General features: G+C 35.3%; 1 protein-coding gene across 1 annotated transcript in view; it reads right to left on the bottom strand.

Moving 5' to 3' along the window:
• Positions 1–1,030: 1,030 nt before the first annotated feature.
• The window catches only part of LOC144968808 (beta-1,4-N-acetylgalactosaminyltransferase bre-4-like), a 26,759-nt gene continuing 8,202 nt past the window's right edge, over positions 1,031–19,587 (bottom strand). Inside the window, exons 3-11 of the mRNA XM_078907514.1 lie at positions 18,023–18,554; positions 16,954–17,186; positions 13,893–14,080; positions 12,525–12,647; positions 10,254–10,358; positions 6,169–6,307; positions 1,884–2,771; positions 1,501–1,762; positions 1,031–1,464 (exon numbers count right to left, since the gene is read on the bottom strand). Of these exons, the coding sequence (XP_078763640.1) occupies positions 6,178–6,307; positions 10,254–10,358; positions 12,525–12,647; positions 13,893–14,080; positions 16,954–17,186; positions 18,023–18,443 (1,200 nt within the window). The 5' untranslated portion in view covers positions 18,444–18,554 and the 3' untranslated portion in view covers positions 1,031–1,464; positions 1,501–1,762; positions 1,884–2,771; positions 6,169–6,177. The remainder of the gene's footprint in view (positions 1,465–1,500; positions 1,763–1,883; positions 2,772–6,168; positions 6,308–10,253; positions 10,359–12,524; positions 12,648–13,892; positions 14,081–16,953; positions 17,187–18,022; positions 18,555–19,587) is intronic.

Genomic DNA, 19,587 nt, shown 5'->3' with positions numbered 1-19,587 from the left:
GAATGAGCATATGACACGGTATTATCGTCAGCATAGTTATATAATTTTTCCTCTCTGATAAAGTAAAATTTATCATTTATAAAAGGCTTAAAAAATAATGGTCCAAGAATTGATCTGGTGGAACGCCTTTTTTAATGCCTACCCAGTCGCTCTCGGCATCCTCTAATTTTATTTGTTGTTTCTTCTGCTCAAATATTTCTCAATTAGATAAAGAGCTTTTTGTTCTAGCCCATAGGCAGCTAGTTTGGCAATAAGAATGTTGTGAGGCAAGCAGTCAAAAGCCTTCGAAAGGTCCATGAGGATTGCAGCGACATATTTGTTATTGTCTAATGCATCTTTCCAATCTTCAATTAAACGCAAAAGTGTTGTTTGGCAGCCATGGCCTTTACGAAAAACACACAAGTATTCATTAAAAATGTCATCGAAATATATTGATAATTGCCTAAATATATTTTTTTCAAATACTTTGGAAACGACTGGTAGAATGCTAACAGGACGATAGTTTTTCACATTTAGAGGATCTTGTTTTTCATATAAAGGCGTGACTTGTGCTAATTTCAATTGATCAGGAAACACACCAAAAGAATTTGATTTGTTAATTAGATTCGTTATTGGTTCAGCGAGCATGGGGGAGCCAGCTTTAAGAAGTCTGGCCGGAAAATTGTCAAAACCAGTTGCTTTCTTAACATTGATATTGTTGATAACTTTTTGGACAGTTTGTGTATTAGTTTCTTTGAATTCAAATTTCGGAAGGTCAGGTATGTTTAATTTATGGATTTGATGCTTGGGTGAGTTTCCTGATCAAAAACAACATCTTTACCAATTTTCATTTGCAACATTTACAAAGAAAGAGTTTAAAATTTACAGATATCACCAACATTATTCAACATCTTATCCCCATCTTGAAGTACAATCCTTTGTTGATCTTTGTTGTGCTTCTTTGATAAGAATGGTTTGACCTTTGGCCAGAAATCCTTTGACTTCTGTCCTCCGGTGCACCTTTCTAAGAAGTAACGTTTAATTGAACTTCTTTTAAATTTTACCACATAATTTCGTTGTTCTTTATTACTTTCAATGTGCCTATTTTGACAATACCTAAAAATCCCATCAGGCAGAAGCAAAGGATGACCTAAAAAGGATGCACTCAAATATTTACGAGGTACAATATATTCAAAATTAAAAGCTAAAAGCGTACGTAATTGAGAGATTGTTTGCAGGAAAAATATATATTACATAAAAAGGAATTCTACAATCACTCAACTGCCTCCCTCTCGGAGAAGATTCCTGCCATTACCTGGAAAAAAACTGAACAATGCCAATCCAAAACAAAGACGAGAGCAAAATGAAAAGGGAAATCAGATATAGGGGGATAGAAGACATTGTCAAAGTGATATCTCTGCCCACAATGTGAGATACAGCAAGAGTGACCTCGCTGCCCACAATGTGAGATACAGCAAGAGTGACCTCGCTGCCCACAATGTGAGATACAGCAAGAGTGACCTCTCTGCCCACCATGTGAGATACAGTAAGGGTTTGTTTGTTTTTTTTGGTTGTTGTTGTTTTGTTTTTTTTTTAGTTGTTTGTTTCTTTTTAAGGAGATTTACGGCGCTTGCAAAACATTTAGGTCTTTTCAGCGCCAGAAGAAAAGGAAGAAAATGGAATAGTCAAAAAAGATTATAGATTTACAATTAAAGGAGCCAAGAAAAAGTATGGCAAAGGGGAATGGGACAAATAGGGAACAGATACAGATTCCAGGAGCATACTGACTTTATACTTAGTTTGAGATCACCTAAAAGTCTTATCCAGACACAAGCACAAGATCGCACTAAGATGAACATACTCAAAGCTACACTAATTAAACAACATATATAACAATGCATAACAGAGAGATGATTTACAAGAAAAAAAATATCATCCCCCAAAAGTATAACTAGACATTTGACTGTTTCCCCCACAGTCAAGGACTCCAGCCAGGCCTAGGACAAAATCAAGTAATCTCAATCCAAGACAAAGGCAGAAAGCAATGAAATGAAATTGGTTTCGAGTGTTCAATCTTTTTTTCAAACTCTATCACATAACAAAAATTCAATCTAAAATCCTGTCACAATCTCACGGACTTGACACGAACCAATTACAAAAAAATAAATCCTCTTTAATGACAGGTTCAATTTTCTTTCAAATTATATTTTCCTTCAATAATAATCTCTATATGACTACAGACCAAAAGTTCATCAAAAGAGCAGTAATTGCGATGCGGCTCGGAATGAGGTCGTCAATATTCTCCTAATGACAAATGCAAGATGTTTTCAAATTTAAAGTAAAATGAAACCTTGCCTGAAATGTATTGAATATCTAATACTACAAAAGTCATTCACATGATGATCTTTTCAGACCAACTCTACTTTCAAAACAATCTTGAGGATTTACTGTTTGTTAAGTTAGAGTGAATCTACAATACTGCGTCTATACTTTTGACTATTGACTACACTTATTCCCTCACACATCCAGACACACACACACACACACACAGACAAACACACACACAAACACAACCAAATACACAATTACCAGATAGTACATTTCATTAATCACATGTTCGAATAAAGTACAAGATTGGAATAAAATAATGATAATAATTCATGACATATATAATTTACACATCTTGAATTGGAATGATTGAATATTCAATTAATGTATTCCTTTTTTGGCTTTGTAGTCCCATTCATTCTTGTCAACTTGCCAATCGAAATATACTATTAGATACGAAAGTTCTGAAAGATGAAAAGGAAAGAAAATGTGTATAATTTATAACAAGTAAAGCAATCCATACCAATATCAGATCTGCCAATGGCAACTAACATAAGATTTGTATAATTTTGGGGCAAAATTTAAATTCAATAGCGTCACATTACAGTAAGACAACCTCAAGTTCTAATGTAAAGTAACTTGTGACTGACCACATGTTGTTTATTTTCAAATCTGTTGTTAGGCTATCTTCTGTTGGCAACCCCACTTGACCGTCCAGGATATATGAACCCATGTCAAGCCACAACTGGCCACCTGATATTTTGCTCTACACAGTACGAGCCATAAAGATAGCAAGGCAAGAGTCCATTAAAATCATACCACAGAGAAATTTTAACTGTACTATGTGAGTATATTTGAATGGGTGTCCATTAACATCATAGCACAAAGAAAATTTAACTGTGCTATATGAGTATGTACGAACGGGTGTCTATAAAATATAACACGGAGAAGGCCAAACTTAATATTTGATGTCCTGTTAAGCTGTACTATTTTGTGACCAATAAAAAGAGGCAAGAAGCCCTATTTATCAGTAATATCACATCTCCATGACATAAAGGACTGTGATAAAATTGGTAAATTGAAGCTCCGCTTTAGCGATAATCACGAATCGAGACAAAAAGGGAAAGTGATAAAATCTAGTGTGCAGAACTTTTGAAGCCCTGTTGTTCTCAATATCTATTATTATGTCCTGTGGCAGGTTAAAAGTGTAGTAATCATTACGCTACATGTCTTCTTCAACAGACACCATATCAAACTCTGCTACCCAAACAGAAGCAACTCTGGGACAACAAAACAAGATTGTGTGTTTGTATTGTGTTATATTTATATATTATCAAATAGAAGGTATGTGTTTGTTGTCTAACTATTTTACCTTATTTGCCATTTTCTTATCTTTAAATAACGTTGAAATTTAATTAAATCAGAAGACATGTTATAATTTTTAAAATCTATACTTTTATACTTTATAATTTTACTAGTTCGATAGTAGTTGTCACCATACCCCTACTTCACTGTCATAAAACCAGTGGCATTGTGGTCAAATTTGGTCAAACATACAAATTCCGACAAAAATTTGACTTTAAAAAACAAAACTAGAGAGAGAGAGAGAGAGAGAGAGAGAGAGAGAGAGAGAGAGAGAGAGAGAGAGAGAGAGAGAGAATATCTGAATTTGGCCACTGAATTAAAGCCCTAAAAATCTGTACATACAAAAGCCAGTCTTATATCAACCATACTTATAACAAGTTATGAAAAATGATGATAAAAAACTGTCCGAATTTTTTTCATTTCTATTTCAAAAGTATAAAGAAGCACTGATATAAAGAATATTTTTACGTTTGATGTCGTTTTTATGTCTATACTCTATACAATTTGTCGCAAAGATTGGGAACAAAGGTGCATTTTAAACGGTGCAATCTTAAATAGCATTTACTCTATGTAAAATTGTTAAAGAATTAAATGCAAACTTTTGATTAACAACTGTTACTTTCAAATTTCGATCGAAATGCTTCATCAAATTTTGTTAATCACAATTATAATCACAACAAGGACAGATGGTAGATGTTGTTTAATAATGATTATCAATTTTAATATTTTTTTTTATTGCTATTAAAATCCATTTGACAGATGTGCAGCTTTACAAAATAATCATTCGATGTGCACGAGTATTAGGAATTACTATAACAATCTGTGGTCAATGACATAATTTGGTATGATTGGTTTGGGCCACCATTTCGTTTCTACGACTCATTTACTATAGGAACAACTATATTGACATTTAGAAAATTTATCCCCATAATTTTAACATGTACAGTGAGTGGAGTTTTATATGCATCGTCTACCCCCCCCCCCCCCGCCAGAAGGCCATCTTATACAAACAAGCTATACTAAAATGTTCAATTCATACATATAGCTTGTTTGAATAAGATAAATCTTTCACGGTCTTATGCCAGTTACTCATTCTGAGTTGAGAGTGGTAATGTTTGCAAAGTGCCTTACCCAATTGCACATTGCAGAAACACAAGTTTTCTCACTTGCTGTCAACATCTGTCACTGACCACAGTCCGTAATGCTTGACCAAAGTTCAAGACAAGGTATCATAGAGCTCAGCCACCAATACCGTTATCATCAAATCAAAAGTGATCCAAATTCTAATTCACATCGAAATGATTACGCAATTGACACAACCATACCAGTTTAAATTAGGAAGTGAAGTAAGTGCACTAATCTCTATCCTGAATGTTAGACTGAAATGACGGTAAGGCAAGAGAAGGAGAGTTAGAAACACAAGATATCTGACAACTGGAATTTTTAAACTACTTCAGAATTGAAGTCAAATAGAATTCTGTATGGATCGCTTTAACCTCAAGTGGTATGCAGTGTTCTTTACGGATTCATTTTTACAGATTTACATTTTTCTTCTTTTTTTATTCTTTATTTACACCATTTGTCTCAAACTGGTATTGAGTCAGGAAAACGTGACAATTACAATTTACTATATAGCCAAAAGGATGAATCCTGAATTCTCCAGTGACAGCTTTTACAAAATCAAGCCGCACGAATTGTTTTAAAGAAGAAAAAAGAGAATACACAGCCAGTTTTATGAACTCCATTGGTTAACTGTTAAAGCGAGAATTGATTATACAAATTACAATATGTTTTATCTCTAAAAACAATTGCTCACCTTTGTATCTGAAGATGTAATGATTAGAATTACATTATATTTATATAATTTATTTATTATATTATATTATATTATTATTATTATTTTATATTATTTTTATTATGTATTATTATTATCATTTATTATATATTATTATTTATTATTATTATTATTATTATTATTATTTATTATTATTATTATTATTATTATTATTATTATTATTATTATTATTATTATTATTATTATATTATTAATATACAGTCTTACACCAAGTAAGATATCACTAACATTTTGTAATACTAATCATTTTCACATCACATCACTTTTGGACATCTGCTTCAATCCGTCCAAATAAAATGAATTAGTATATATTTAAAAAAAGAACAGTTTTGTTATTTCTCACCCTTGAAAATCTGTATTGGATTCTTAAAGGGGTCTATAGTTCAACCTTTTCATAAAATGACAGGTGTTAACCAATCAGAAGAAAATAAGATCAGTAATAAATTATACCGAAACAACAATTTATATGTCTTGTCTCCCAGTATTTATTTACATTTTGCAGATGAAATCTAATCTCAGCATAATTATTTTTGTTAAAAATGTTATGAAAGTAACAGGAATAAGATTGAACAAAACTTCCAACTTCATGTATAAAATTCTCTCGCAATTAAAATCAAATATCAGAATATATCAAAACTTACTTTCAAAATTTATTTTTCATCTATAAAAACTTTTATCCTTAAGTGAGTTGGTTGTTCATCCACTTCTTGGACTGTATAATTCAAAGAATTTAGACCGTCTGTCTTCATCCTTTTTGAGGTTGTTTTTAGCAGAGCATATCTGATTTTGAAAGAGAAATGTAGAGATAATAAATATGCTTTAGACAGACAAGAATGATTAGACTTAGAAAGTGAAAAGGCCAATGAGCTGGAGTCCTTCATGTTTGGATAGCTGATAGTGGTAGTAGTAGTAGTAGTAGTAGTAGTAGTAGTAGTAGTAGTAGTAGTAGTAGTAGTAGTAGTAGCAGTAGTAGCAGTAGTAGTAGTAGTAGTAGTAATAGTAGTAGTTGTTGTTATTGTTGTTGTTGTTATTGTATTAGTAGTAGTTGTTGTTATGGTAGTAGTAATAATAATAGTAGTAACAGTAGTAGTAGTAGTAGTAGTAGTAGTAGTAGTAGTAGTAGTAGTAGTAGTAGTAGTAGTTATTATTATCATTATTATTATTATAATTATTATTAATTATTATTATTATTATTATTATTATTATTATTATTATTATTATTATTATTATTTGATAGAGCGCCAGTATCCACATTTAGTGCTCATTGGTGCTTTTCAACAGGTTTTTTTTGTTTGTTTTATTGGTATCACACAAGTTTATTCATTCAACTACAAAATCACCACAACAGTCACACACAATCTATTCTTTTAAGTTCACATAGAATCACGATAAGCAGAATGAAAAAGATTGGTTTTTAATTGCCGTTTGAAGACTGGTTGACTTTCACATTGTTGGGTTTTAGGTAGTAAAGAATTCCATATGATTGGAGCCGAAAATGCAAAACCACACTCAGCAAACTTTATTCTTGGGATGTTTTTCTCCATTAGCGAAGAACTGGTGGATCATAGAGATTGAGTTAGTTTATATTTCCTCCCAAGGTATTCAATGTATTCAAATGTTGTATGGCGAAGGCAATTGGAAGCAAAATAAGCGATTTTGTACACTATCCTTTTCTCTATTGGAAGCCCGCGTAGTGACTGAATGAGTATATTCTTTCCTGTCTTTTTGATGACATTCGATTGTATCGAAGGTCGTTGGCTTAGTTGTTACTTTTATTTTCTGTCATTCAATATTTTCCTTATGAATCATTATTAACCCACCACCTTGTCGACCTTTCCGCCTTTTCTTGATCACATTGTACCCAGCAGGTTTTATTTTACTAATGATTTAAGCAAAAAAAAAATTTTTAGTCATGCCTCTGTTATGGATAACATGTCCAAAATGTGTCCACAAATCAGAGTTGTCTTTTTATTACATAGTGATCTTGAGTTAAATAAGTCACATTTCATAAGGTTTGCCACTTTAATTTTACTATGTAAGTTGTTCTCACACATTGACACAGATTGTAGGTGGGTGTCCTCAGTTTTGTTACAAGGTTCTGTGTTATCTCCATGAATACATTTTCCCCGACAGGTAGTTTTATTTACAATTGTCAATTCGTGTCTGCTGTGTGAAACGCCAAAAGTATCGGTAATAATATTTTGTTTGTTGGTGGTTTGAACAAAGCCCCTGCTGCTTTTATTACAGACTGTTGATATTTCTAATGGTCGGCTTCAGTTGGTTTTTGTCTTGAGATGAGCTCACTATGGTCGTTATTGTTGCACAATTTTGTTATTTTAGGAAAGGCTTTTTGTTTTGACACCGCTCCAACGTGATTGATGTTAACACCTCTCACACAGTTTATTGTTTTTAACACAAGTGGTCGTGTCGTGATTCTGCAGGACGGCGTCTCGTCCGATTGCACCTCGAAAGGTCGTTGTTTGCGACAGCAGCAGCCTCTTATGGTTCACACTACTATGTTATGACGATCGACCCAATCAGCAAAGTCCGGTCCGCATTCGTGCACCGTCGCGAACCCGCCGGGTAGCATCGTCACATCACACCTTTCGACTAGATGCTCTGCCGTCTCGGGTTCTTGCCCACAGCGGGGACATATTGGACAGGTAGTAAGACCCCATCGATGTAACGCACTTGCCGTTAGGCAGCTCCTCGACCGAAGCCGATTCGCAGCCACCTAGTGTCTCCTCTCACTGGCATCAAAGCCTGGCAACTTCTCACCAAGCTAAGAGGAGTGTACGTCCCCCCCCCCCCGACTTCCATCTCGTATGTGCAGCCCTGTCCGTAGTCAGGGATTCTGCGTACAAGGATTGCCGGGACTTATTTCGACTCGAAACGGGGGCACCGTCCATTATGCGCATCAGATGGGTATCCCCATTCCCTCTCTCTTTGATCTTACTCAGCCACTTTCCGGTAATCGTCTCCCTCCGGACATCGGGCGGCTGGATCGCTGCCATTATCGGGCCCCATTCTCTAGGGGTTGTTGCTAGCGTTCCTGTCACTATGTGCATTGACTTGCGAAGTTTTACATCCACCTTCTCAACGTTTCTGCTTCTACCCCACACTGGAGCGCAATACTCCGCGGTGGAATAGCATAGTGCCAAGGCGGACGTTCTCAGGAGCGCTTGGCTAGCGCCCCAAGTCGATCCCGCCAGCTTCCTCAGAAGACTAATCCGCTTCTCTATCTTCCGGGCAACCCTTTCGAGATGCACCCGATAGGTAAGGCTGCGATCCAACGTCACCCCTAAATATTTTGTACAGCCACCTCTGGATCGCAAACACAGTTATGCCGTGTACTTATATTGTAATCGAATGGTGACATAGGCATAAACAATGATGTGAACATAAGTCGGTACAAAAATGTCAACTGACAAGTAGGATAAAAATGATTATGTTGAGTAAAATCCGTTAAAAAATTTGTTGATTAAAATATTTCGTTCTATTGAAAAGTTGTAAAAATTGTATCACAAGATAAACTGAAACAGGTCCCATAGACTGGAATAAAAACCCAATGCAGAAATGAATGTTAAATGGTTTAAAATCACAAAACTTCACAAAAACAGCAAGGGCACAGTTACACACGTCGGCCTACTAGGCGTACAACACACTAGATATTAGATAGTAGTCATATTCATAGTATTAATACTGATAGTATTACTATTAAGTACTAGTAGTAGTAGTAGTAGTAGTAGTAGTAGTAGTAGTAGTAGTAGTAGTAGTAGTAGTAGTAGTAGTAGTAGAAGTAGTAGTAGTCGTAGTAGTGCTGGTGGTGGTGATGGTGGTGGTAATGGTGATGATGATGATGATGATGATGATGATGATGATGATGATGATGATGATGATGATGATGATGATGATGACAAGAAACTTTTGGAATGGCAAATAAAACGCAAAAAAGAATCTTGTATACCTAATACTAATACATACTAATCCAAAACAATTCACTCTATGGTCTAGTGGTACAACATCTGCCTTCTGACCTATAGATCCCTGGTTCAAGAACTACAATTGATAGAGCAAAGTTGAACGTTTGGTAAAGGCTCCTTCCACATTCTCTAACCACACTCATATTATGTCAAACGAGTACCAGGCTAGGTAACACCATTGTCATCGATGAAAAAATAACGTAACAACACCTTGCAAGTGTACCCTGCCATAAATATGGAGTGTTGTTGGCTTAGGACTTTTTGTAAATCATTTTGAGCACATTTGTGACCAGTCATCTCAAATCGGTACAATGCCCGGGTGAATCTGACGTCTAATATTCTACTTTATGCTTAACTTACAAACTTTGAGATGAAATAAATTATGCTTTCAATGTGTAGAATGAATTTTCGTTGCAAAACACTTTAGAAAAGAAATTGACATTCCTCATTCTGATAATAATAATATTTATTCCAGCATAATATCAGCTTGATAAAAAAGCTCATATTAAGAGGATATTGCGACCTGTATAAGCAGAAGTTCATGTTTTATTCAACACCGTGGTAAGGTCTTGGCATGGTCAGTTTTATGTAAAAGTATGAAGATGCCAATAAAATTGGATCTTTAACTAGTCGTGTGTTTTTTTTTTTTAATTATGAGTTGACATGGTGATAGTGTTGCCATGGAAAACACAAATTTATGTCCTCCATAGATCCTAACTCAGAAGCATTACTTTGGTTCTTACCTCTGAGGATTTAATTCATTTCCTTTGTCCCTGGTATGTTTTATCATTCGGTATCGAGCAATATCCATGGGGTATCTAGTGATTTTATATCCACTATTTCGAATCCTGTATCAGATTAAAACAAGAATGTGATCTTTCAAAATAGGATATGAGGCAACCTCATTCAATACTGGACAGCTTAATAGTAAAAATAACCTTATAACCTAGTGGCTTCAGGACCTAAAGATTATCCAATTTTTTTAGGGGAGGGGGGAGGGTAGTTCTTGTGTTAAATTTAAAAAAAACAGTAACAAATTCGTGATATCCAACTGGATAGGAGAGAAAAAGTGCTTTTCAAAAGATATAGATTAAACAAAGCTATCACATCACAGTTGATTTTACAGAATGGACACCTAAGAATTGAACCTAAGTCATTTCCATGTCTGTCTTATACTCTTTTAATTCAATAACTGGTCTCCCTTGTCCACGATTGACTATGATAAACCATTTTAGCCATTCAATATCCCAGAGATAAATTATTTTCTTAAATAAAAACAAGTATGAATACAGACCACGTTAAATATAACCAGCTCGACCCATGGCAAAAAAAAACCCTGACCAAACAAAAGGCATCCATTAACCATGGTCAAATCAATGTTCGTAATATAATGAGTCAATATATGAGGCTAATAAATGCTCATTTTCTTAGCATTCGACACCTAACAAACAAAATCATTGTACTATGGAGATTGTCATCTCTAGGTTTTATCAAGTTTTTTTTGTTTCTGAATTGAATAATAACAGTACTTTGTCTCCACTTTCTGACACTTTCATGGGGTATTTTGCTTTTCTTTTTGATGTCAAATCTCAAAATTTTTTGATCATTTGTAGTTCAACACAGTAATTGATGAAGACCATATGAATATCTGGGTACCTATATCTCAGTTGATAGAACACTCACTACACAATCTGGTTTGCGAGATCGCAAAGACCCGAAGAACAGTACTTTGTGATCGACTTGCGTCCTATGCGAGGGGTCACGAGCAGTTGATATTATCTGTTTATGCTGAAGATACCAAGATAAACTTCGCCTTCCTATGTCTTATGGCTCTGATGGACTTTAAACAAAAATATGATGATCAAAATTTTATTCTTCAAATTTCCCAATATTGGTGTGTTTTTATGTTGAACATTGAAAATGTACCATTTTTGTCACAGCCTCAAAGAATGCAATAATCCTTTATTTCCAATTAATTTTAACTGACAATAAAAGGTGAGTGAGGTGAAAAGAAGTAATCAGGGGGGGGAGTGAAATAAAGTATCAAATTTTTATAAAGTTTGTTTTTCAGGGTCTTACGATGCTTGTGACACGTTCGGGTCATTGCAGTGCCAGTAAAAACAGGGGTCCCGATAGCTCAGTTGGTAGAGCACTGGCTTCACATGCAAGGGACCAAGATCGATCCCAGGTGCAGTCGAGATTTTTTTCTGACCCCCCTGTCCACCCAGCAGTGAATGGGTAACTGTTTCTGTTAGACTTGGCATAAAATACTATGCGATAGACTAGCGTCCTATCCAAAGGATAGCAAACAATTGCTATTGTCCGCTTTATGCTTTTGAAACCAGGATCAATTCCGGCTACGTGGGCCCAATCGCTCTGATGGACTACTTAACTTTTTAAAGTGCCAGTAAAAGGAAAGAAAATGGAATAACAATTCAGGATTTACAATTAAACCACCAAAGACAAAGTAAGAAAAGAGGAAATTGGTTCAGATCGGGAACATAATTAGATTTCAAGAGCACATGATCCGTGTACTTAGTTTGAGATCACCTAAAAGTCTAATCCAAACACCAGCACAGGATCCCACTAAGAGGAATATACACCCAACTGTTTACAAAACAATACAACAATCAATACATAACAAAGAGATGAGTTACAAGGCAAAAAATATCACCTCTCAAAACTAATACAATACCATGGACTGTTTCCCTCTCAGCCAAGGACTCCAGCAAGTCCCGGGACAAAAACAAGTAATCCCATTCCAAGTAAAAGACAGAAGGCAACTAAGAAAACAGATATAGGGGTATAGAGGACATAGCAAGTGGTTACTTGACCATCGTGGGAGATCGAAAGACCCCAATCAGTCATTAAGTTCAAAGTCGAATTCAAGAAACAATTTCAAAATATGACATTTCAATATCGGGTATAAAATTGTTTCAGGCGGTAAGAGATGTAGGGCAAAGGAGTGGGGTGGGGAGGGTAGGAGGAGGCGGGGGGGGGGGGTGTGTTCATACCTGGTTGCCATATCATCATCTTCGCCACCCCAGCCAAAGAACATATTTGAAAATCCATTCATTTTTTCAAACTGATCTTTTCTCACAGCACTCACACCACCGTATATTCCTGCATAAGGCAACCTGAAAGGAATGAAGCATGATCAGATGGCACTTAAGCCATATATATACATTGTTAATTATTGACACATTTCATGTTTTCCAAAGCTATGTAAGATTTAATCAAACATTTTTTGCCATTGGTACAGAGTTTATTTAGATTTTGATTAATATACGTTCTAACACAGTGTGCCTTTGGTAGCTGAGTTATTATGTCATGAGTAGATAGGTGTAATTTTTAAATAAATCGTAATTTGCAGTGTATTTGTTTTATTCATTGACATATTCCAGGTCTTAATAACACAAAACAAAAGCTGCAATTACAGACTCGAGAAAAATAAATTGCACTAAAATGAATGTAAGTTGAAAATAAAATACCTTAGGAATGTTTCTGGCTCTAAAACTATCAGGATTCAACAACAACAACAACAAAATTATCAACAAAAAACGACACCTAGCCTATATACAGTAAACTCTTATAAAACGAAAACTACAATCTATTTATTTTGTAAGTGAAAACATTCTCAATAATTTGTTTCTCAGAACAGAGATAAAACATATGACCATACACTGGGTACAATGTAAACAATTCCTGTTTAAAATTTAAACATTTTTTCTTAGCACTCTCTCAAATCAAATGAGAAAATAATCTCACAACTAGTTAAGAACAATCAACTTCCCTTATTATGTAGCATTAATCAATCAAGCAAATTTCATTCATATCTAAACTAAGATATAAATCTAAAGTGGTGGCTATTATACGAGTGACTGGCAGCAACTTTTCAAGCCGTTGAATCTTTATATTTCTTCTTTTCACATATCTGTGACATTCTGGATTTTTAGTGCCCATTAAAACAAAAATGTGAATGGGACAAAAGAATTCCCAGAAAGTCACAGATTTGTAGAAATAAAAAAGAAAAACATATACATGAAACATTCTATGGAATGAAAAGGTCTTGTAATGTTTATTTTATCGTTCTTTTCTTTTTTAAAACAATAATAATAATAATAATAATAATAATAATAATAATAATAATAATAATAATAATAATAATAATAATAATAATAATCTATATTATTTAATCTACTTTAATGTCTGTAGATTCAAGTGTAAATTTTACTATATGAAATCATATTTTAGATGAATTAAGATATTATTGTTCGCAATTTTAGTCTAATGTACTATTTAACCATAACACGATGGACTGGTAGATTCATCAAAGCATTTCAACTGTTCAAAATATATAGAATAGGTGGTATTCTACAAACCTGTATCTGAATTTGTCAATGGCTGCAGATAAATGGCGCGGCATTTCAGGACAAGAGTAAATGTTCCTGTCATTTTCTGGAAGGAGATCAACATCGTGGAAGACGGCACACTGATAGTTATAGCGCTTCATGGCCTCAGCATAGCCAATATTCATCAACATTGCACGATTGAACCTTGTGGGGAGTGCCTGGTAGAGATAGTTCAAATGTTCACCAGTCAAAATTGTTCAACAGTCAATACTGTGTAATATTCTTCCAAACAATTTATTTTTTTGTGAAAAGGAGCGGAAGTGGAGACAAGTGATTTGAATTACTGACTGCTTGTAAATCTGTCTGTCGGAAATCACAAATCTCTATTGTTTTCTTACCTCTGAAGAAAAAGATCTCTTTATTAAGTGCGATACATCCCAAAATTTTCAGCCCTTTCAATGATGGTAGTAAAGCATTGTCATTAAATTGTAATCATTCTTAAATGAATTTGTGAAATCAGAAATGTTAATGGTCCTCCTTGAGTAAGTTTATTGCTGAATTTGAAAAGTTGTATTCAAGATTTTAACAAACTAAATCTGGACATGGCGCTGGCCAAACGTTCAAAAAGTTCATTCTTAAAAACTAAAATGTGGTAAATAGTGTCACTATGGAGTTAACTTTCCCCTTTTCCTAAAGGAAAATGATTGAACAAACAGAAAATACAAAGCACCTCTCACATTGCAGCTTATCTCATACATTTCAAGAAGAAGAATCATCAGAGTATCAATGGAAATGGTTTTATTTTAATCGGGACGGTAAAATATAGAAAAATTACTGCTATGCCCAAAACTTTATGCTGTCATTGTATTTAATGATGAGAAGACTGAAAATTAGATAACCAATAAGTCTCATCCAGACACATACACAGGATCCCACTGAGAGGAACACACTCAAATACTTAAATTATACATTCAAAACAACAAATCTAACAACACATTACAGAGAGATGATTTACAAGGAAAAACATATCATCTCCCAAAACTTTAAATATACATTTGACTGTTTCCTTCCAAGCCAAGGACTCGGACAAGGGAAAGGACAAAACCAAGTAATAACATTCCAAGACAAAGACAAAAAAAAAAACAAGTTGGAAAACATATAGGGGAATAGAAGACACAGTAAGAGACCTCCCTGCCCAACGTGGGAGTTCAAGAACCCCATCTAGAAAGACGGAGTTTTCATTTGATTATTATCAAATCAATCCACCCTAATCGTGAAGGTAAGCTCATCTGTCATCTGTCTTAGTTCAAACTAAGGAAATTTAGTCTCCTTGTTAAGGCTATTTTGCTTTGTTATCTTATACAAATATGAAGACCACAGGGGGAAAACGATCAAAGCCACATTTTTCAGCTTTTGAGAAAATCAAAATTAAAGTTTGGAAACCCATTGAAAACGCCACATGATAATATGAATTGAACTGAATGTGAATTACTAAACGTATATATTTTGACAAGATGCATATAAGAAACAAGCTCTTGGTTGATTTTAATACCAAATTAATGTGACATTATAACAGTAAGGGTCTTTCGGACTTTGATCGATTTTCCCCTGTGGCCTTCATATCAGTTATAATAGATTAATTTGCATGGTTAATGATTGCAATAATGTCTACTTTCAGAATTTTACGTTTCATTACCTTTGCCATTGTGAACAAGGGTATACGAATTGAGGACCCCATTTTCGTGAATGGCACCTCATATCGTAAACCGCTTGCGGATTCGAGAGCTTTTTCTACCTATTCCATTGTATTTTTAATCAAACAATTGCCTATTTCAAGTCATGAAACATATTGTTATTTTTTTTATTTTGGCAAAACGTATCATCATTAATGACGTCATTACTTCACTAAAGCTTTTTAATTTTTGTTCATCTATGCAATAAATTGTACTTATCCTCACCTACATTTCTGTCTAAACTCATTATAAAGTATGACATCTTAACCTATTGAAGGGTTGCAGGATCGTTTTTCATTTAGATGAAGAGGAAATATGAAACTTCTATAATAGTCGTCTGTAAAATATTAGTACCCACCATCACCTCCATCACAGTTTTGCTAGGATAAGTGAAAAAGGTTTTGACGGGTAATTTAACAATTGTATATGAAGGGGGAAGCGAGACGTCCATAAATCGTCTCTGAAATAGAAGTATCTACTATCACCTCCTTCACTGCATAACTTACTAGTTTGGAAAGGAGAAGAAAAAAACATAATGACAAAGGGTGATTAATCAAGGTAGTTAAACTAAATCTCTATATTGTTGACGAAGGATAAACCCAAAATGTCATTTTAATTCGCCCTGAAAAAAGTGAACCTTGACCATGCTGTTATCACTATTTTTAAATATAACTTTGTTATAACATTATGATATGACACAACACCCTCCGCCTGGCCGAGGGAGGGAGAGGACAGCGAGTGGTCGCAAAGCCGACTGAGCTATCCAGCCACATAAAAATATGGCTTTCAAACTTAGTACCAATCATGCGTCTCTCTCTCTCTCTCTCTCTCTCTCTCTCTCTCTCTCTCTCTCTCTCTTCTCTTCTATCTATCTATCTATCTATCTCTATCTATCTATCTATCTATCTATCTCTCTATCTCGACTACCGTGGGGACTACAACGAGACGGGCTAACAAACCCGCGAACTCTTTATTGGCGAACAAATTAAGCTATCCACCATCTTCTGCATGAAAAAAAGACAAGGTAAAACATAACCATATAGGACTCACATGGAATAGCTCCGATATTCGGTTGAATAAAATTCAGAAAAAGTGTGGATGGAGCGGGCACTTGTAGCAATAATGATGACAAAATTTGGATGTGGCGAATTACCAGATGAAAACAGAATAAAAAGTCATGGGGTCAGTGCTAAAATCTGAACAATACCCGTCTGTTCTGAGCGCATTCAACAAGGCGCAACGCTTGTCGCCAGCATGATGACGTTGACTGCCTGAATGATGAAGAAGAAGAACATTTCTAAACTTCTAGACCATTTCCACAACAACATAAGGGTCAAATTTGGATTAAATTCCCGTACCTGGTCAATCACAAAAATTCCGTAATCCAGTTGCTGCCGCATCAACATTGGGTGCAGGTTGTTGAGCAATATCTGGAGATGTTCCTCCCGGTTTCTGTATGGGATGACAATAGCGACTCGATGGCGTGAGATGCACTCCGTAGGCTTTGATCGGCCACCTGGTTGCAATCCCGGATTGGCTTTGGCAATTTCCTTGAAGTTGGTAGAATGGGAGTATGTGGCGAGTGGACCGTCTGGTATGGTTTGGGGAAGACAAGCGGGAGAGAGAGAGCGAGAGAGAGAGAGAGAGAGAGAGAGAGAGAGAGGTTGAAAGAGGGTCAAAATGAATGTGTATTATCTTTATGATCCTCATCAATATCACCAATAGCACATCATCATCATCATCATCATCATCATCATCATCATCATCTTCATCATCATCATCATCATCATCCAGTTACTTTTATCTTGTAATTCTACACAAGAGTTGGGGAAGGGGGAGGGGCGATTTCAAAATCCTTAAAAACAAAAAACAAACACATTTGAAAAACTCGTCCTTAAATATCAATCGATCAAAATGATCCTTATCTTATCTAATCAGTCCCAGGTTTGAAAATTTTTGACGAGATGAGGATCACTTTAATAGAACAATATATTAAGGACGAGTTTTCTGCCAAAATCTTTCAAATGTGTTTTTCTGAGTAGGGCAGTTTTATCCCAGTTTTTAAAAGTCCTGTATACAATGAAATATGAGTATGGCTGTGTGGCTGAATGAATGAATGAATGAATGGTGATGATAATGATGAGGAGGAAGAGAAGGAGGAGGAGGAGGAGGAGGAGGAGGAGGAGGAGGATGCAATGTTGGCGGTGGTAATTAAGCCAATATCAGTTAATGTCGAGTAAGGCTGTCTAACTAATTGATAAAAGTAGAAAAATAAATTAAATAAGAAGAAGAAGAAGAAGAAGAAGAAGAAGAAGAAGAAGAAGAAGAAGAAGAAGAAGAAGAAGAAGAAGAAGAAGAAGAAGAAGAAGAAGAAGAAGAAGAAGAAGAAGAAGCTTTGTCAAAACATATATTTAAATGCAATCTCACACAGTTTAGGAGGGATAATAGCGCAGAACTGAAGTATACTTGTATTTTGAGACTTTTCACTGGCCTCCGTGGTCTCCTCTCGCTTCTTGCCGACGGCTTCTGTAGCAATGTCGCTTTTTGGTATTAACGACGTTGATGAAGCCAATGTTGGCTTGATAGATTGTTGTTTGAATTTCAAATCCAACGAGGAGTTTCCTTTAATGGTGTCTTTGTGGGCCGTCAATAACGACTGAGATCCTTCCCCTGTAACCCCACTGGCCCGTATAATGTTGACAGAAGACTTTGAGTTAGCATTGGTGGCGGGAGTAGTGTTGGATTTTGGGAAATCGAGAAAGCGGTACATGCAAAAATTAATGAGGCAAATTAGGATGACGACGTTAATGACGTTGAAATACCTATACTTAATGCAGTGAGTCAACATGCCGGGGTGTCTACAGTTGATACGGAAATCTGTCAATTGGACTCTTTACAGTGACAAGAGCAGCTGCAGAAGCAATTGTGGCAGTGATTATGGTTAATCCTCTCTGATTTGCTGGTAAGCAAGATGAGAGAGAAAAAGAAATTAAATAATGAGAATAGACAATATAGTAGCAACTTTTAAATATTTTTTTCCAGAAGAAGAAAAAGAAGAAGGAGACGAAGATGATGATGATGATGATGATGATGATGATGATGATGATGATGATGATGATGATGATGATGATGATGATGATGATGATGAGGATGATGATGAGGATGATGATGATGATGATGATGATGATAATGAAAAAGAAGAAGTAGATGATAATGATGATGATGATGAAGAAGAAGAAGAAGAAGAAGAAGAAGAAGAAGAAGAAGAAGAAGAAGAAGAAGAAGAAGAAGAAGAAGAAGAAGAAGAAAGAGCATTTATCAGAGCGCTTTTTCCTTCTAAACAGGCACTTGGCGCTTTTCACTGACATGCAGAGTGTATTAATTGAAATAAACAAGGTGCACAATGCAAATCATTTAAAACCCTCATGCAGTTTCCATGATAAAAACGATGCGATGCACGTCCCAGTCATGTTAGAATTTGTATATTTCCCGTTGACCAAGGTTTAAGCTTTCATTCTCCTATTATGTGTTGTTATTGTTTTGATCATAAAGAGTGCTCAAACGCCATTTCCTCTCTGTTATGTGGGACCGGTTTCGTGCTGTTCTTTTATTAAATGGCATTTATTAATACAACTAAACACATCTCGAATCTTGATTTCCTCTTCATTCGTCAGCGAGGTTATCAGCGGTAATGGCAGTGTTGACAGTCGTTCTTAATACTTTCTATTTATCATGTCGGGGATAAAAGAGCGAAGGGCGATTGCGTTAACTTCTGTCCTGTTCCAATATACGCACACTTGCCACATTGAACACACACAAATCATGTATACTTTTAAGAAAAACATCTCAATGTTTACTCATCTGCAGACCCGCAAGCTAATAAAGACTGTACATGTATGCTGAATTTCAATACACCCATGCTGTACGTATGCAGCTATTACCAACAATAATTATTGTGAACATATGCAGACTGCCCAATCAACGAGCATTTT

This window comes from Berghia stephanieae, chromosome 3 (assembly GCF_034508935.2).
Source record: "Berghia stephanieae isolate SIO BIC M18660-M18661 chromosome 3, UCSD_Bste_1.3, whole genome shotgun sequence".
Lineage (NCBI taxonomy): Eukaryota > Metazoa > Mollusca > Gastropoda > Nudibranchia > Aeolidiidae > Berghia > Berghia stephanieae.
This window is presented reverse-complemented; position numbering and strand designations above follow the sequence as displayed.